The sequence below is a fragment of the Heptranchias perlo genome, chromosome 10, assembly GCF_035084215.1.
Source record: "Heptranchias perlo isolate sHepPer1 chromosome 10, sHepPer1.hap1, whole genome shotgun sequence".
Lineage (NCBI taxonomy): Eukaryota > Metazoa > Chordata > Chondrichthyes > Hexanchiformes > Hexanchidae > Heptranchias > Heptranchias perlo.
In genome coordinates this window covers 1,153,232-1,167,869 of record NC_090334.1, presented here as the reverse complement: position 1 = coordinate 1,167,869, position 14,638 = coordinate 1,153,232, and the positions used below count along the sequence as shown (strand labels likewise).

The 14,638-nt window shown below is 44.3% G+C and overlaps 1 protein-coding gene across 2 annotated transcripts in view; it reads left to right on the top strand.

Moving 5' to 3' along the window:
- LOC137326213 (coiled-coil domain-containing protein 9-like) overlaps positions 1–14,638 on the top strand; it is a 299,122-nt gene that overhangs the window by 33,296 nt on the left and 251,188 nt on the right. For both annotated transcript variants that reach the window (XM_067991093.1, XM_067991092.1), the window contains exon 2: positions 786–824. In XM_067991093.1, the coding sequence (XP_067847194.1) occupies positions 819–824 (6 nt within the window). In that variant the 5' untranslated portion in view covers positions 786–818. The remainder of the gene's footprint in view (positions 1–785; positions 825–14,638) is intronic.

The following is a 14,638-nucleotide window of genomic DNA, read 5'->3' as shown; positions in this document are numbered from 1 at the left end:
TTCTTTTTAGCTGAAAGGTAGGTAAGGGAATAAGGAGACCCCATTAATTGGCAATATGCTGCAGTCAAAGTTTGTGTTTGCAGATACAGAACAAGTTGTCAACTAAAGAAGCTTAGTCGCTATCTGAAAAACCAGTTAACATTTCAGTTGGAATTCTTCAACAGAATTGGTTAGGAGTGAGGGTAGGATAAGAGAGCAAGCACTTTTATAAGACCGACTAAACTAAATAGTGGAGTAGTGAACAACAGATGGAGGTCAGTAATACAGATATTCTAGTTACTTTCACAAAGAGGTAGCTAACGGGCAGGGAAGAGGGCTGTGGTGGGTGAAAACAGTAACTCAAATGGTGAGAAGAAACTTCTACTAGTCGCTATCCTAGTTCAATGATTTCAAAATCTGGACTAGTAGTTTTATATATGTAACTCTTTACAGTATTAAAATTAACCTCACTATTTTGATTATGGAAATTTTTTTGAGTAGTTTTGTTATGAATGAAAAGTGTGCATGACAAAACATTTTTTTTTCTTTGCCTCAACAACTCTGTGCTTTTTTCCCTTTGTGTTTTATATTTTCTTCTATCTCCATCTCCTAAACTGGGGCTCCAAATTATGGTCTTTACACAAGTTATACTGTGAGAATGTAACCTTATGGATATAGGGCACCTGGTCCTCTGCAGTCCTTTTAAGTTGGATTTCTCATGTTTCTGCTTACGCACTTTTCATTTACTATAGTTCTCTTACAGCATTCAATATGTGTAGTGCTAATTTTTAAATTTATTCTTGTAGGGAGAAATTTGAAGGACACATGAAGAGTGGGAAATGATGGTAAGTGTGCAAGAAATGCTTTCACACAACTAATCTTCCGTGATATATTTGGGAAGGTTGTACTGATCCATTTGGAATAAAAAGATTTTTTCCCCGTTTCTCTCCAAAATAATAATACTGACTAGTCTAGCTAGTGTTATAGTATGCAGATCACCCCTCTTGCAGAGCTTTAATAGGTACAGTGTCTGAAGTTTGTCAGTGTCTTCCCAATCAGCCGTTGCTTAGTTCAGTTTGCTTTGGATGAGGCCCTTTGCTGGAGATTTCATGAATGGTAGGTGAAGTTTCTGCACATTTCGTTGAGTTATGGAGAGTGTATGGCTGTTTGATGATGTTTATTGATCTTTTCCACAATTTGAGTTCGGTTTACGGAAGGGAGGAGAAGAAGACAAACTGTACATGGACTTGTGTTGCCTTGTGTTAATGGATGCAGTGAAAAGCTTTTGTTAGGCTGAGTAGTGCCAATGGTGCAATTTGCTTCTGATTAATTTATCTCATCAATCTTTTCTACAGCCTTTTAGTTTGGGGTGGGGGGTATATTATTTTCAAATCTCCTGTTCATTTGAAGAGTCTTCCTTTCCAAGAGAATTCTGCCAATGCAGTTTGTAACTAGGCACTAAAAGGTGTGTGTGTGTGAGAGAAACCTGGCGTTTTAATTTCTTAGTGTGTGTGAAATTGCACCGCAGACTGGATTATACTACTGAACTCTTGCAGCGTGTGCCTGCTTCATTGCACTGTCGCTGTTTTCCCTCGATAAACTATTTTGAGCAACCTTTTATCAAAGAAAACAGATCACATTAGATACTCTACGTGTTACAGAAGGGACCATTTCTCAGAATTGTGCAATACCTTCAACAGCTTTCCAAGAATCCTATTGCACCATTTTTTCTAGAGTTTATTAGAGTTCTTTGTGGAAGTGACAAGCAACATGGATAAAGGGGATGCTTTGGATGTGGTGTACTTGGATTTCCAGAAGACTTTTGACAAGGTGATACATCAAAGGCTACTACTCAAAAAAAAGCTCATGGTGTAGGGGGTAACATATTAGCATGAATAAAGGATTGGTTAGCTAACAGGAAACAGAGAGTAGGCATAAATGGGTCATTTTCAGGTTGGCAAGATGTAACGAGTGGAATGCCACAGGGATCAGTGCTGGGGCCTCAACTATTTATAATATTTATCAATAACTTGGATGAAGGGACCGAATGTATGGTTGCTAAATTTGCTGATGACACAAAGGTAGGTAGGAAAGTAAGTTGTGAAGAGGACATAAGGAGTCTGCAAAGGATATACATAGGTTAAGTGAGTGGGCAAAAATTTGTCAGATGGAGTTGTAATGTGGGAAAATGTGAACTTGTCCACTTTGGCAGGAGGAATAGAAAAGCAGTAGATTATTTAATTGGAAAGAGATTGCAGAACTCTGAGGTACAGAGGGATCTGGGTGTCCTAGTACATGAATCACAAAAGTTAGTATGCAGGTACAGCAAGTGATTAGAAAGGCAAATGGAATGTTGTCATTTATTGCAAGGGGAATGGAATATAAAAAGAGATGTTTTGCTACAGTTGTACAGGGCATTGGCGAGACCACATCTAGAATACTGTGTGCAGTTTTGGTCTCCTTATTTAAGAAAGGACATAATTGCTTCGGAGGTGGTTCAGAGAAGATTCACTCGACTGATTCTTGGGATGAGGGGATTATCTTATGAGGAAAGGTTGGACAAGTTGGGCCTGTATACACTGGAATTTAGAAGAATGAAAGGTGATCTTATTGAAACATATAAGATCCTGAGGGGAGTAGAAGGGGTAGATGCTGAGAGGATGTTTCCCCTTGTGGGATAGACTAGAACTAGGGGTCACAGTTTAAAAATAAGGGGTCTCCCATTTAAGACTGAGATGAGGAGAAATTTTTTCTCTGAGGGTTGTGAGTCTGTGGAACTCCCTTCCCCAGAGAGCGGTGGAGGCAGGGTCATTGAATATTTTTAAGGCTGAGTTAGATAGATTCCTGATTAACAAGGGAGTCAAAGGTTATAGTAGGTAGAGGGGAAAGTAGGGTTGAGGTCACAATCAGATCAGCCATGATCTTATCAAATGGCAGAGCAGGCTAGAGGGGCCGAATGGCCTACTCCTGCTCTTAATTCGTTTGTTCGTATGGTCTATTTTGGTTGGGCATGACTGTTGTAGTGGAGCCAACTAACAAACATAAGGAGAACTTGGAATGAAGGACATTCTGCCCATCAAGCCTATTAATGCCATACACCATGCACAATTCACACTACCATTATACTCAATCCATTTTAGTCTTAAGGGGAATAAAATAAAGTAGCTGAATAAATAGTCAATTCTTCAGTCAGTCTTTTTGGGTTATCAAGCCTTCCAAAGCTAGAGCTCCCTGGGTGACTAAAGACGTAGAGATTAAAATGAAACAGAAAAAGGAGGCTTATGATAAATGTCAGGCTTATAATACAGTAAATAACCAGGCTGAATGCAGAAAGTACAGAGGAGAACTGAAAAAGTAAATAAGAGGGGCAAAGAGAATGTATGAGAATAGATAAGTGGGTACCATATAAGGGAACCCAAAATCATAGAATCATTGAAAATTTACGGCACAGAAGGAGGCCATTCTGCCCATCGTGTATGTGCCGGCTGAGGAACGAGCCACCCAGAATAATCCCACTTTCCCGCATTTGGTCCGTAGCCCTGCAGGTCGTGGCTTTTCAGGTGCACATCCAGGTATTTTTTAAATGAGTTGAGGGTTTCTGCCTCTACTACCCTCAGGCAGTGAGTTCCAGACCCCCACCACCCTCTGGGTGAAAACATTTTTCCTAATTTCCGCTCTAATCCTTCTACCAGTCACTTTAAATCTGTGCCCCCTGGTTATTGACCCCTCCGCTAAGGGAAATAGGTCCTTCCTATCCACTCTATTTAGGCCCCTTATAATTTTGTACACCTCAATCAAATCACCCCTCAGCCTCCTCTGTTCCAAGGAAAACAACCACAGCCTATCCAATCTGTCATCAGAGCTAAAATTCTCAAGTCCTGGCAACATCCTCGTAAATTTCCTCTGCACCCTCTCTGGTGCAATTACATCCTTCCTGTAATGTGGTGACGAGAACTGTACACAGTACTCAAGCTGTGGCCTAACCAGTGTTTTATGCAGTTCCAGCGTAACAACCCTGCTTTCATATTCTATGCCTTGGCTAATAAAGGAAAGCATTCCATATGCCTTCTTAACCACCTTATCTACCTGTCAATCAAATTAGTCAGACACGACCTCCCCTTAACAAATCTGTGCTGACTGTCCTTGATCAATCCGTGCCTTTCTAAGTGACAGTCTATCCTGTCCCTCAGAATTGATTCCAATAATTTGCCCACCACCGAGGTTAGGCTGACTGGCCTGTAATTACCCGGTCTATCCTTCGCTTCCTTTTTAAACAACGGTACAATGTTAGCAGTCCTCCAATCCTCCGGCATTATGCCTGTATCCAGTGAAGTTTGGAAAATGATTGTTAAAGCCTCCGCTATTTCCTCCCTGGCTTCTTTTAACAGCCTGGGATACATTTCATCCGGCCCTGGTGATTTATCCACTTTCATAGATGCTAATCCCCTTAATACTTCCTCTCTCACTATGTTTATCCCATCCAATATTTCACACTCCTCCTCCTTAACTTCAATCCCTACATCATCCCTCTTTTTTGTGAAGACAGATGCAAAGTATTCATTAAGAACCACACCCAAATCTTCCGCCTCCACACATAGTTTACTTTTTTGGTCTCTAATAGGCCCTACTCTTTTCTTAGTTATCCTCTTGCTCTTAATGTATTTATAAAACATCTTTGGGTTTTCTTTGCTTTTACCTGCTAATATTTTTTCATGCCCTCTCTTTGCTTTTTAACTTCACCCCTGCACTTTGTATACTCCTCTAAGCTTTCCGTTGTATTGAGTTCCCAGTGTCTATCATAGGCTTTCTTTTTCTGCTTTATCTTACCCTGAATGCTTCTTGACATCCAGCAGGCTCGAGATCCAGATAAAGCCTTTCTTAAACATATAAATAGTAAAAAGGTAGTCAAAGGAAGGGTGGGACCGATTAGGCACAAAAAAGGAGATCTTCTTGAGCAGGCAGATGGTGTGGCTGAGGCACTAAATGAATACTTTGCATCTGCCTTCACTAAAGAACAGGATGCTGCCAATGTCATATTAAAGGAGGAGATAGTAGAGAAATGGGATAGGATAAAAATAAATAAAGAGGAGGTACTTAAAAGGTTGGCATGCTCAAAGTAGAAAAGTCACCCATTCCAGATGGGATGCATCCTAGTTTGCTGAGGGAATTAAGGGTGGAGATAGTGGAGGCTCTAGACAGAATCTTCCAATTCTCCTTAGATGTGGGTGTGGTGCCAGAGGACTGGAGGATTACAAATGTTACACCCTTGTTCAAAAAAGGGGAGAGGGATAAACCCAGCCAGTACAGGCCAGTCAGCCTAACGTCGATGGTGGTGAAACTTTTAGAGATAATAATCCGAGACAAAATTAATTGTCACTTGGAAACATATGGGTTAATAAATGACAGCCAGCACGGATTTGTTAAAGGAAAATCGTATTTGACTAACTTGATTGAGTTCTTTGATGAAGTAACGGTGAGGGTTCGTGAAGGTAGTGCAGTTGATGTTGTGTATATGGGCTTTCAAAAGGCGTTTGATAAAGTACCGCATAATATTTTTTGTTAGCAAAATTGAAGCCCATGGGATTAAAGGGGCAGTGGTAGCGCAGATACAAAATTGGCTGAGACAAAGAACAGAGAGTGGTGGTGAACGGTTGTTTTTCAAACTGGAGGGAAGTGTACAGTGATGTCTACCAGGGGTTGGTATTAGGACCACTGCTGTTTTTGATATATATTAATGGCCTTTCAAGTTTGCAGATGACGCAAAACTTGGAAATGAGGACAGTGAGGAGGACAGTAACAGACTTCAGGAGGATTGGTGAAATGGACAGACATATGGCAGAAGCAATTTAATGCAGAGAAGTGTGAAGGCCTTAGAGAGGGTGCAGAGGAGATTTACTAGAATGGTACCAGGGACGTGGGACTTCAGATATGTGGAGAGACTAGAGAAGCTGGGGTTGTTCTCCTAGAGCAGAGACGGTTAAGGGGAGATTTAATCGAGGTTCAAAATCATGAACAGTTTTGAAAGAGTAAATAAGGAGAAGCAGTTTCCAGTGGCAGAAGGGTGGGTAACCAGAGGACACAGATTTAAGGTGATTGGCAAAAGAAACAGAGGCGAGGAGAGTTATGATCTGGAATGCACTGCCTGAAAGGGTGGTGGAAGCAGATTCAATAATAACATTCAAAAGGGAATTGGATAAAGATTTGAAGGGGAAAAATGTGCAAGGCTATGGGGAAGGGCAGGAGAGTGAGACTAATTGGATAGATCTTTCAAAGAGCCGGCACAGACACGATGGTCTCCTGTGCTGTATCATTCTATGGTTCTGTGATGTGTCTGACAACATCCATTTCATGAAAAACCCATTGACTTCAACTCATTTTTGCTAATGTGGACAGCTGCGAGCACTGGTTGAGCACTGGTTACATAATTGTTGTGACGTGTGCTCCTAATTTAAATTGGAAGAAGCTGGAAATCACCCTATCAAAGTACTATCAAAATGATGATGTACAATATCCTGAACTCTCTCCCTGTTAAAGTTCCAAACTGTAGGTGTTAGGATATTCTACATTAGCGTTCTGATATTAACCTGTCTCCTAAATAATTTTGTGTACATTCCACTTTGGTGGGAGGGTTTTCCAGGCAAAGTGTCATTCTTGAAAGTTGAAATGAAATCTCCAATTATCATGGCTGCTCACGTGCATGGGCGGTCGACTGGGTTTCTTGCAGGAGTGCCACATTGCAGGTAAGGTGGGAAAGAACTTTTCCTAACTTATCTAGGCTATTTATAATGCAGACATTTCAAGAGGTAATTTAGCTTTATCTTGTATCCCTAATAAATAGCATATAATAAATCTTTGGACTTTGGCCTCTATTCTGCAAAGGATGCGGGGTGAGCAGGCAGCAGAGTTTTGGATGAACTAAAATTTATGGAGGGTGGAGGATGCTAGACCAACTAGGAGGGCATTGGAATAGTCGAGTTTAGAAGTGACAAAGAGGTGGCTGAGAGTTTCAACAACAGATGGGTTGAGGTAGGGGTGGAGGAGGGGTGTTGTTACAGAGGTACAAGTAGACGGTCTTTGTGATGGAGAGGATATAGGGTCGGAAGCTCAGCTCAGGGTTAAGTAGGATGCTGAGTCTGCGAACAGTCTGGTTTAACCTGAGACAGTGGCAGGGAGGGGAATGGAACTGGTGGCAAAGGTGGGGAGGTTGTTTAGGTAGAGCAAATTGCAGCTCATTCAAGATTTGATTTCAGAAAAGCCGTCTGCCAATACAGAGACAGTGGAGGGGTTATAAGAGGTGGTGAAGAGGTAGCGCTGGGTGTTATCGGCATAGATGTGGAAGCTAATTCCATGGGGTGGGCTGGGGGCAGGTAGGCAGTCAAAATTGTAGATTTCACCAGCAGGACCGCAACCTGGCTCCAATGTGCGCACTTCCAAGTTTGACCCAGGTGTGTTTGGATGCGCGGGCATCCGAAACCCTGAAGCCGGTGCCCCACTTAATGCCGTCGGGCACATTGTTAAAGGAGCATTTTACCTCTTAGAAATAGTTGAAGTCCTTAATTTTTTGTGGATTCTAAGTGAAACTAATTGAACCTCACCTGCACGGGTTTCCCATGGATTCTCAATCTCGCCAGTGAAACTGAGGCGAGATTCATGCAGAAGTTGATTTGGCCCTTTAAACTTGTGATTGACACATCTCAATAAAACCGCAAGCATTGCAGCTGGTCTCTCAGTTCTCTCAGGCAAATATTTGGCTGAGAGTTCATCTTGTGTTGAGACTGAGTGTTCGTTGTTAAGGCAGCTTTTGGAAGATTTTGGGGCCTCTCAAACTGACAAGATCAGGATGGGGGGGTGCGCAATAGATGTATCCCAGCGGACATCTGAGGAGGAGGAAAATGAACATCCTTGTCGTGCTGTGTTGGGATCTACTGGTGCATAGAACCATAGAAAATAGGAGCAAGAGTAGGCCATTCGGCCCTTCGGGCCTGCTCCGCCACTCAAAATGATCATGGCTGATCGTCCAACTCAGTACCCTGTTCCCACTTTTTCCCCATATCCTTTGATCTCTTTAGTATTAAGAATTATATCGATATCCATCTTCAATATATATGTAATGACTTGGCCTCCACTGCCTTCTGTGGTAGAGAATTCCACTGGTTCACCACCCTCTGAGTGAAGAAATTTCTCTTCATCTTGGTTCCAAATGGTATACCTCGTGTTCTGAGACTGTGACCCCCGGTTCTGGACTCCCCAGCCATCAGGAACATCCTCACTGCATCTAGTCTGTCGAGTCCTGTTAGAATTTTATATGTTTCGATGAGACCACCTCTCATTCTTCGAAACTCTAGTGAACAGTACACAGTGGTTGCAGTGTGTACCATCCACCGGATGCACTGCAGCAACTTGCCAAGGCTTCTTCGACAGCACCTCCCAATCCCGCAACCTCTACCACCTAGAAGGACAGGAGCAGCAGGCACATGGGAACAACATCACCTGCACATTCCCCTCCAAGTCACACACCATCCTGACTTGGAAATATATTGCTGTTACTTCTTCGTCGCTGGGTCAAAATCCTGGAACTCCCTTCCTGACAGCACTGTGGGAGAACCTTCACCAGACGGACTGCAGCGGTTCAAGAAGGCGGCTCACCACCACCTTCTCAAGGGCAATTAAGGATGGGCAATAATGCTGGCCTTGCCAGCAACGCCCACATCCCATGAACTAATTTAAAAAAAAAAGTCGACCCAATATCTCCTCATGTCAGTCCTGCCATCCCAGGAATCAGTCTGGTAAACCTTCGTTGCACTCCCTCCACGGCAAAGATATCCTTCCTCAGATAAGGAGACCAAAACTGCACACAATACTCCAGATGTGGCCTCACCAAGGCCCTATACAACTGCAGTAAGATATTCCTGCTCCTGTACTCAAATCCTCTTGCAATGAAGGCCAACATACCATTCACCTTCCTAACTGCTTGCTGCACCTGAATGCTTGCTTCCAGCGACTGGTGTACAAGGACACCCAGGTCTCGTTGCACCTCCCCTTTTCCCAATCTATCACCATTCAGATAATAATCTGCCTTTCTGTTTTTACAACCAAAGTGGATTACCTCACATTTATCCACATTATACTGCATCTGCCATGTTCTTGCCCACTCATCCAACTTGCCTAAATGACATTGGAGCCTCTTTGCATCCTCCTCACAGCTCACATTCCACCCCAGCTTTGTGTCGTCTGCAAACTTGGAAATGTTACATTCCGTTCCCTCATCCAAATCATTGATGTATATTGTGACTAGCTGGGGCCCAAGCACTGATCCCTGCGGTACCCCACTAGTCACTGCCTGCCACTCGGAAAAAGACCCGTTTATTCCTACTCTCTGTTTTCTGTCTGTCAACCAATTCTCAATCCATGCCAGTATATTCCCCCATCCCATGTGCTTTAATTTTGCACACTAACCTTTTGTGTGGGACCTTATCAAAAGCCTTCTGAAAATCCAAATACACTACATCCACTGGTTCTCCCCTATCTATTCTACTAGTTACGTCCTCAAAAAACTCCAATAGATTTGTGAAGCATGATTTCCCTTTCATAAACCCATGCTGACTTTGTCCAATCCCCTTAATGCCTTCCAAGTGATCTGTTATCACATCTTTTATAATAGACTCTAGTATTTTCCCCACTACTGATGTTAGGCTAACTGGTCTGTAATTCCCTGTTTTTTCTCTCCCTCCTTTTTTAAATAGTGGGGTTACATTTGCCACCCTCCAATCTGTAGGAACTGTTCCAGAGTCTATAGAATTTTGGAAGATGACCACCAATGCATCCACTATTTCCAGGGCCACTTCCTTTAGTACTCTGGGATGTAGATTATCAGGCCCTGGGGATTTGTCAGCCTTTAGCCCCATTAATTTCCTTCAGTTCCCCCCTCTCACTAAACCCTTGGTTCCCTAACATTTCCGGGAGGTTATTTGTGTCCTCCTTGGTGAAGACAGAACCAAAGTATGTGTTTAATTGTTCTGCCATTTCTTTGTTCCCCATTATAATTTCCCCCATTTCTGACTGTAGGGGACCTACATTTGTCTTCACTAATCTTTTTCTCTTGACATATTTATAGAAGCTTTTACAGTCAGTTTTTATGTTCCCTGCTAGTTTACTCTCATACTATATTTTTCCCCTCTTAATCAATCTCTTTGTCCTCCTTTGCTGAATTCTAAACTGCTCCCAATCCTCAGGCTTGCCGCTTTTTCTGGCAATTTTATATGTCTCCTCTTTGGATCTAATAGTCTCCCTAATTTCTTTTGTAAGCCAGGGTTGAGCCACCTTTCCTGTTTTATTTTTGCGCCAGACAGAAATGAATAATTGTTGTGATTCCTGCACATGTTCTTTAAATATGAGCCATTGCCTATCCACCGTCATCCCTTTTAGTAAAGTTCCCCAATCTATCATAGCCAAATCGAACGTCATACTTTCGTAATTTCCTTATTTAGATTCAGGACCCTAGTTTGGAATTCAACTACTTCACTCTCCATCTTAATAAGGAATTCTATCATGTTATGATCGCTCTTCCCTAAGGGACCCCGCACAACAAGATTGTTAGTTAATACTTTCTCATTGCACAATACCCAGTCTAGGATCGCCTGTTCTCTAGTTGGTTGCTCATCGTATTGGTCTAGAAAACCATCACGTACACAATCCAGGAATTCCTCTCCCTCAGTATTATTGCTAATTTGGTTTGACCAATCTATATGTGGATTAAAGTCACCCATGATTATAGTTGTACCCTTCTTGCATGCGTCTCTAATTTCCTGTTTAATGACCTCCCCTACATCTCCACAGCTGTTTGGTGGCCTATGGACAACCCCCACCAATGTTTTCTGTCCCTTGGTGTTTCTTAGCTCCACCTTACAGATTCCACATCGTGATTTTCCGAGCCAATATCCTTCCTCACTAATGCATTGATTTCCTCCTTTACTAACAACCCTACCTCACCTCCTTTCCCTTTTTGCCTGTCCTTCCTAAATATTGAATACCCCTGGATGTTCAGTTCCCATCCTTGGTTAACCTGCAGCCACGTCTCCGTAATCGCAACTATATCATAACCGTTAATATCTATGTGCTGTTAACTCATCTAGCTTATTGCGAATGCTCCGCGCATTAAGACACAATGCCTTTAGACTTGTCTTTTTAAGATTGCTAGTCATCTTGGTTTTATTTTGTACTATGGCCCTATTTGTTTTTCGCCCTTGTTTTCTCTGCCTTCCACTATTACTTCTTCCCTTTCTGTCTTTTGTTTCTATCCTTGTTTCCCCCTCCACTGTCTCCCTGCTCAGGTTCCCATCCCCCTGCCATTCTAGTTTAAACCTTCCCCAACAGCACTAGCAAACACCCATTGAGGACATCGGTCTCGGTCCTGCTCGGGTGTAACCCCTCCCGCTTCTACAGGTCCCACCTTCCCCAGAACCGGTCCCAATGACTCAGGAATCTAAATCCCTCCCTCCTACACCATCCCTGCAGCCACGCATTCATCTGGTCTATTCTCCTGTTCCTATACTCACTAGCACATGGCACTGGTAGTAATCCTGAGATCACTACCTTTGAGGTCCTGCTTTTTAATTTATCTCCTAACTCCTTAAATTCATCTTGCAGGACCTCATCCCTTTTTTTAACCTATGTCGTTGGTACCGATATGGACCACGACTACTAGCTGTTCACCCTCCCCCTCCAGAATGCCCTGCAGCCACTCTGTGACATCCTTGACTCTCGCACCAGGGAGGCAACATACCATCCTGGAGTAACGTTTGCGGCCACAGAAACGCCTATCTGTTCCCCTTACAATTGAATCCCCTGTCAATATAGCCCTGCCACTCTTATTCCTCCCTCACTGTGCAGCAGAGTCTAGCGCGGTGCCACGATCTTGGCTCTTGCTGATTTCCCCTGATAACCCATCTCCTCCCACAGTATCCAAAGCGGTATATCTGTTTGAGAGGGAGATGGCCCCAGGGTACTCCTGCACTACCTGCCTAGTCCTTTTATTCTGCCTGGCGGTCATCCATTTCCTTTCTTTCTGCGTAACCTTTACCTGAGGTGTGACCACCTCACTGAACGTGCTATCCACGATAATCTCAGCATCGCGGATGCTCCACAGTGAATCCACCCGCAGCTCCAGCTCCGAAATACGCTTAGTCAGTAGCTGCAGGTGGACACACTTCCTGCACACATGGTCGTCAGGGACATCGGTCGTGTCCGTGACTTCCCACATAGTGCAGGAAGAGCATATCACGGATACGAGCTCTGCTGCCAAGACTTGCCTTAGATTAAGCTCATTAGTTATTCCCTTTAAATAGTTTACTCCTTTAAATTACTCTTAATTTAGAGAATGTTAACTACACCAGGATCCTTGATTCACTAAAAAACACTACTTGCTTTCAGAGCTGCAGACCTTACCTTTCTTTTTAATTTAGTTACTGTAGAATAGTAGAAATACTCACCTGAACCTACTTACCAATCAGGTGCCTCCCCTGTGTCGCTTCACTTTCTGATTCCTGATGTCACTTCGAACTCCATCGCACCTGTCGCCTGAAGGCCCCCGCTCCCTTTGCTCTGTTCTGCTCCCCTCAGCTATTTTCGGCCCTCCGAAATCCCGCCTTTTTATGGGACACTCCCTCTGCTCCGTTCCGCTCCTCTCAGCTGTTTTCGGTGGTCCGAAATCCTGCCTTTTTATGGGACGCCCCCTCTACTCTGTTCTGCTCCTCTCAGCTGTTTTCGGCCCTCCGAAATCCCGCCTTTTTATGGGACACTCTCTCTGCTCCGTTCCGCTCCTCTCAGCTGTTTTCGGTGGTCCGAAATCCTGCCTTTTTATGGGACGCCCCCTCTACTCTGTTCTGCTCCTCTCAGCTGTTTTCGGCCCTCCGAAATCCTGCCTTTTTATGGGACACTCCCTCTGCTCTGTTCTGCTCCTCTCAGCTGTTTTCGGAAGAGAGAGGTGCGCAACAAGGACCTGGAGAACAGCAGAGTGGGGACCAACAGAGGGGCTGAGGTCGCAGGAGGTATGACCCACTTGAGAGGGTATACAGGCAGAGGCTAAGTTTCCTGGACTCCTCTGAGGAGCAATGCCTACGCAGGCTCAGGTGGTCGCAGACATCTGCAGCCTCATTGAGGAAGAACTGTTTCTGGCTGGACCTGGTGGCCATGCATTGCCCGTCGCAGTAAAAGTAACGACTGCCCTCAATTTCTTCACCTCTGGGTCCTTCCAGGGCGCAACCGGTGACATCTCCAGGGTGTGTCAATCGTCTGCACATAAGTGTATAAGGCAGGTGACTAATGGGTTGTTTGCCAGGGCGTCTGATTACATGAACTTCAGAATGAGCGGGCAGCAAATTTAGCCTCTCTGGCTGGCTTCCCACGGGTGCAAGGTTCAATCAATTGAACACACGAGTCAAGCCGAGGGCCACCACATGAGCCAGGAATCTTCATAAACCGAGAGGGCTATCACCCCATCAGTGCACAGCTGGTGTGCAACCACAGGAAGAGATTTCTGCAGGTGTGTGCCAGATTCCCTGGCAGCTGCCATGATTGCTTCATTTTGTGTGACTCTAACATTCCAGACCTCTTCTGGACAGGAGACAGATTTGAGGACTTTTTGAAGACAAGGGATACCCCCTGCAAACATGGCTCATGACACCTGTGAGGAACCTCACCAACGAGGTGTAACAGTGATACCAGAGCCACATGACCACCACGTGTGTCACTGAGCAAGCCATTGGCATGTTGAAGATGCGCTTCAGGTGCCTGGATAGGTCTGGAGGCGCCCTTCAGTACTCGCCAGCAAGGATATCCAGAATAATCGTTGTGTGCTGCATCCTGCACAACATAGCGCAGCAGAGAGGGTTACAAGTGGAGATGGATGAAGGCGCTCATCAAGCATCCTCTGCTGGTGGCAACATTGAGGAAGAGGATGAGAAGGATTAGGAAAATGAAGATGGGATACCCATTGCCGGACCATCCATGCACATTGCTGCCAGAGACGCCCTCATATCTCAGATTCTCATAATGAGAGTTGCTAAATAAAGAAATGGAGATACTCAGGCCACGTGTCACAACCATCACCACCATCAAACTCTCTCCTCCCTTTGCACGAAACAGTCCTTCAACCACACGTACACCCAATGGGTATCATCATATATTGGCATTCATGATGAATCAAGTGAAAGGGCGACTTGACACTTGGGATACAAAACGTGGAATTGGTGATAATTGATAAATGTAATGTGTCGATATAAAAAAACAGAATTAACAACGTAACATTTCTTCAAACATTATTGTGCATACCCTTGGTGAACTACAATTGCTTTAACTTATGCTTTCTACCGCTTCTGCGTGGTGCATCCCCTGTGGCTTCAGAAGAGGTAGTGGCAGGTTGCTCAGATCCTTGCCGTGACTGCTGAGATGTTCTTGGCCTATGACCTCTGGGTTTTGGAGCCTGTGAGGGCCGCACCAAGGACTGCTCCATCTGCACCTGTGCAGGGGCAGACTTGTCCATCTGGAGAGGAGGCAGCATTGCGGGTACCGGTTGAGGAGGGGTGGGGCGGAGGGCGCAATGGGTGAGACATCGGAGTGTTTTAAGTGGAGTTCCCACTTCCATATCCCCTTTCACCATCAT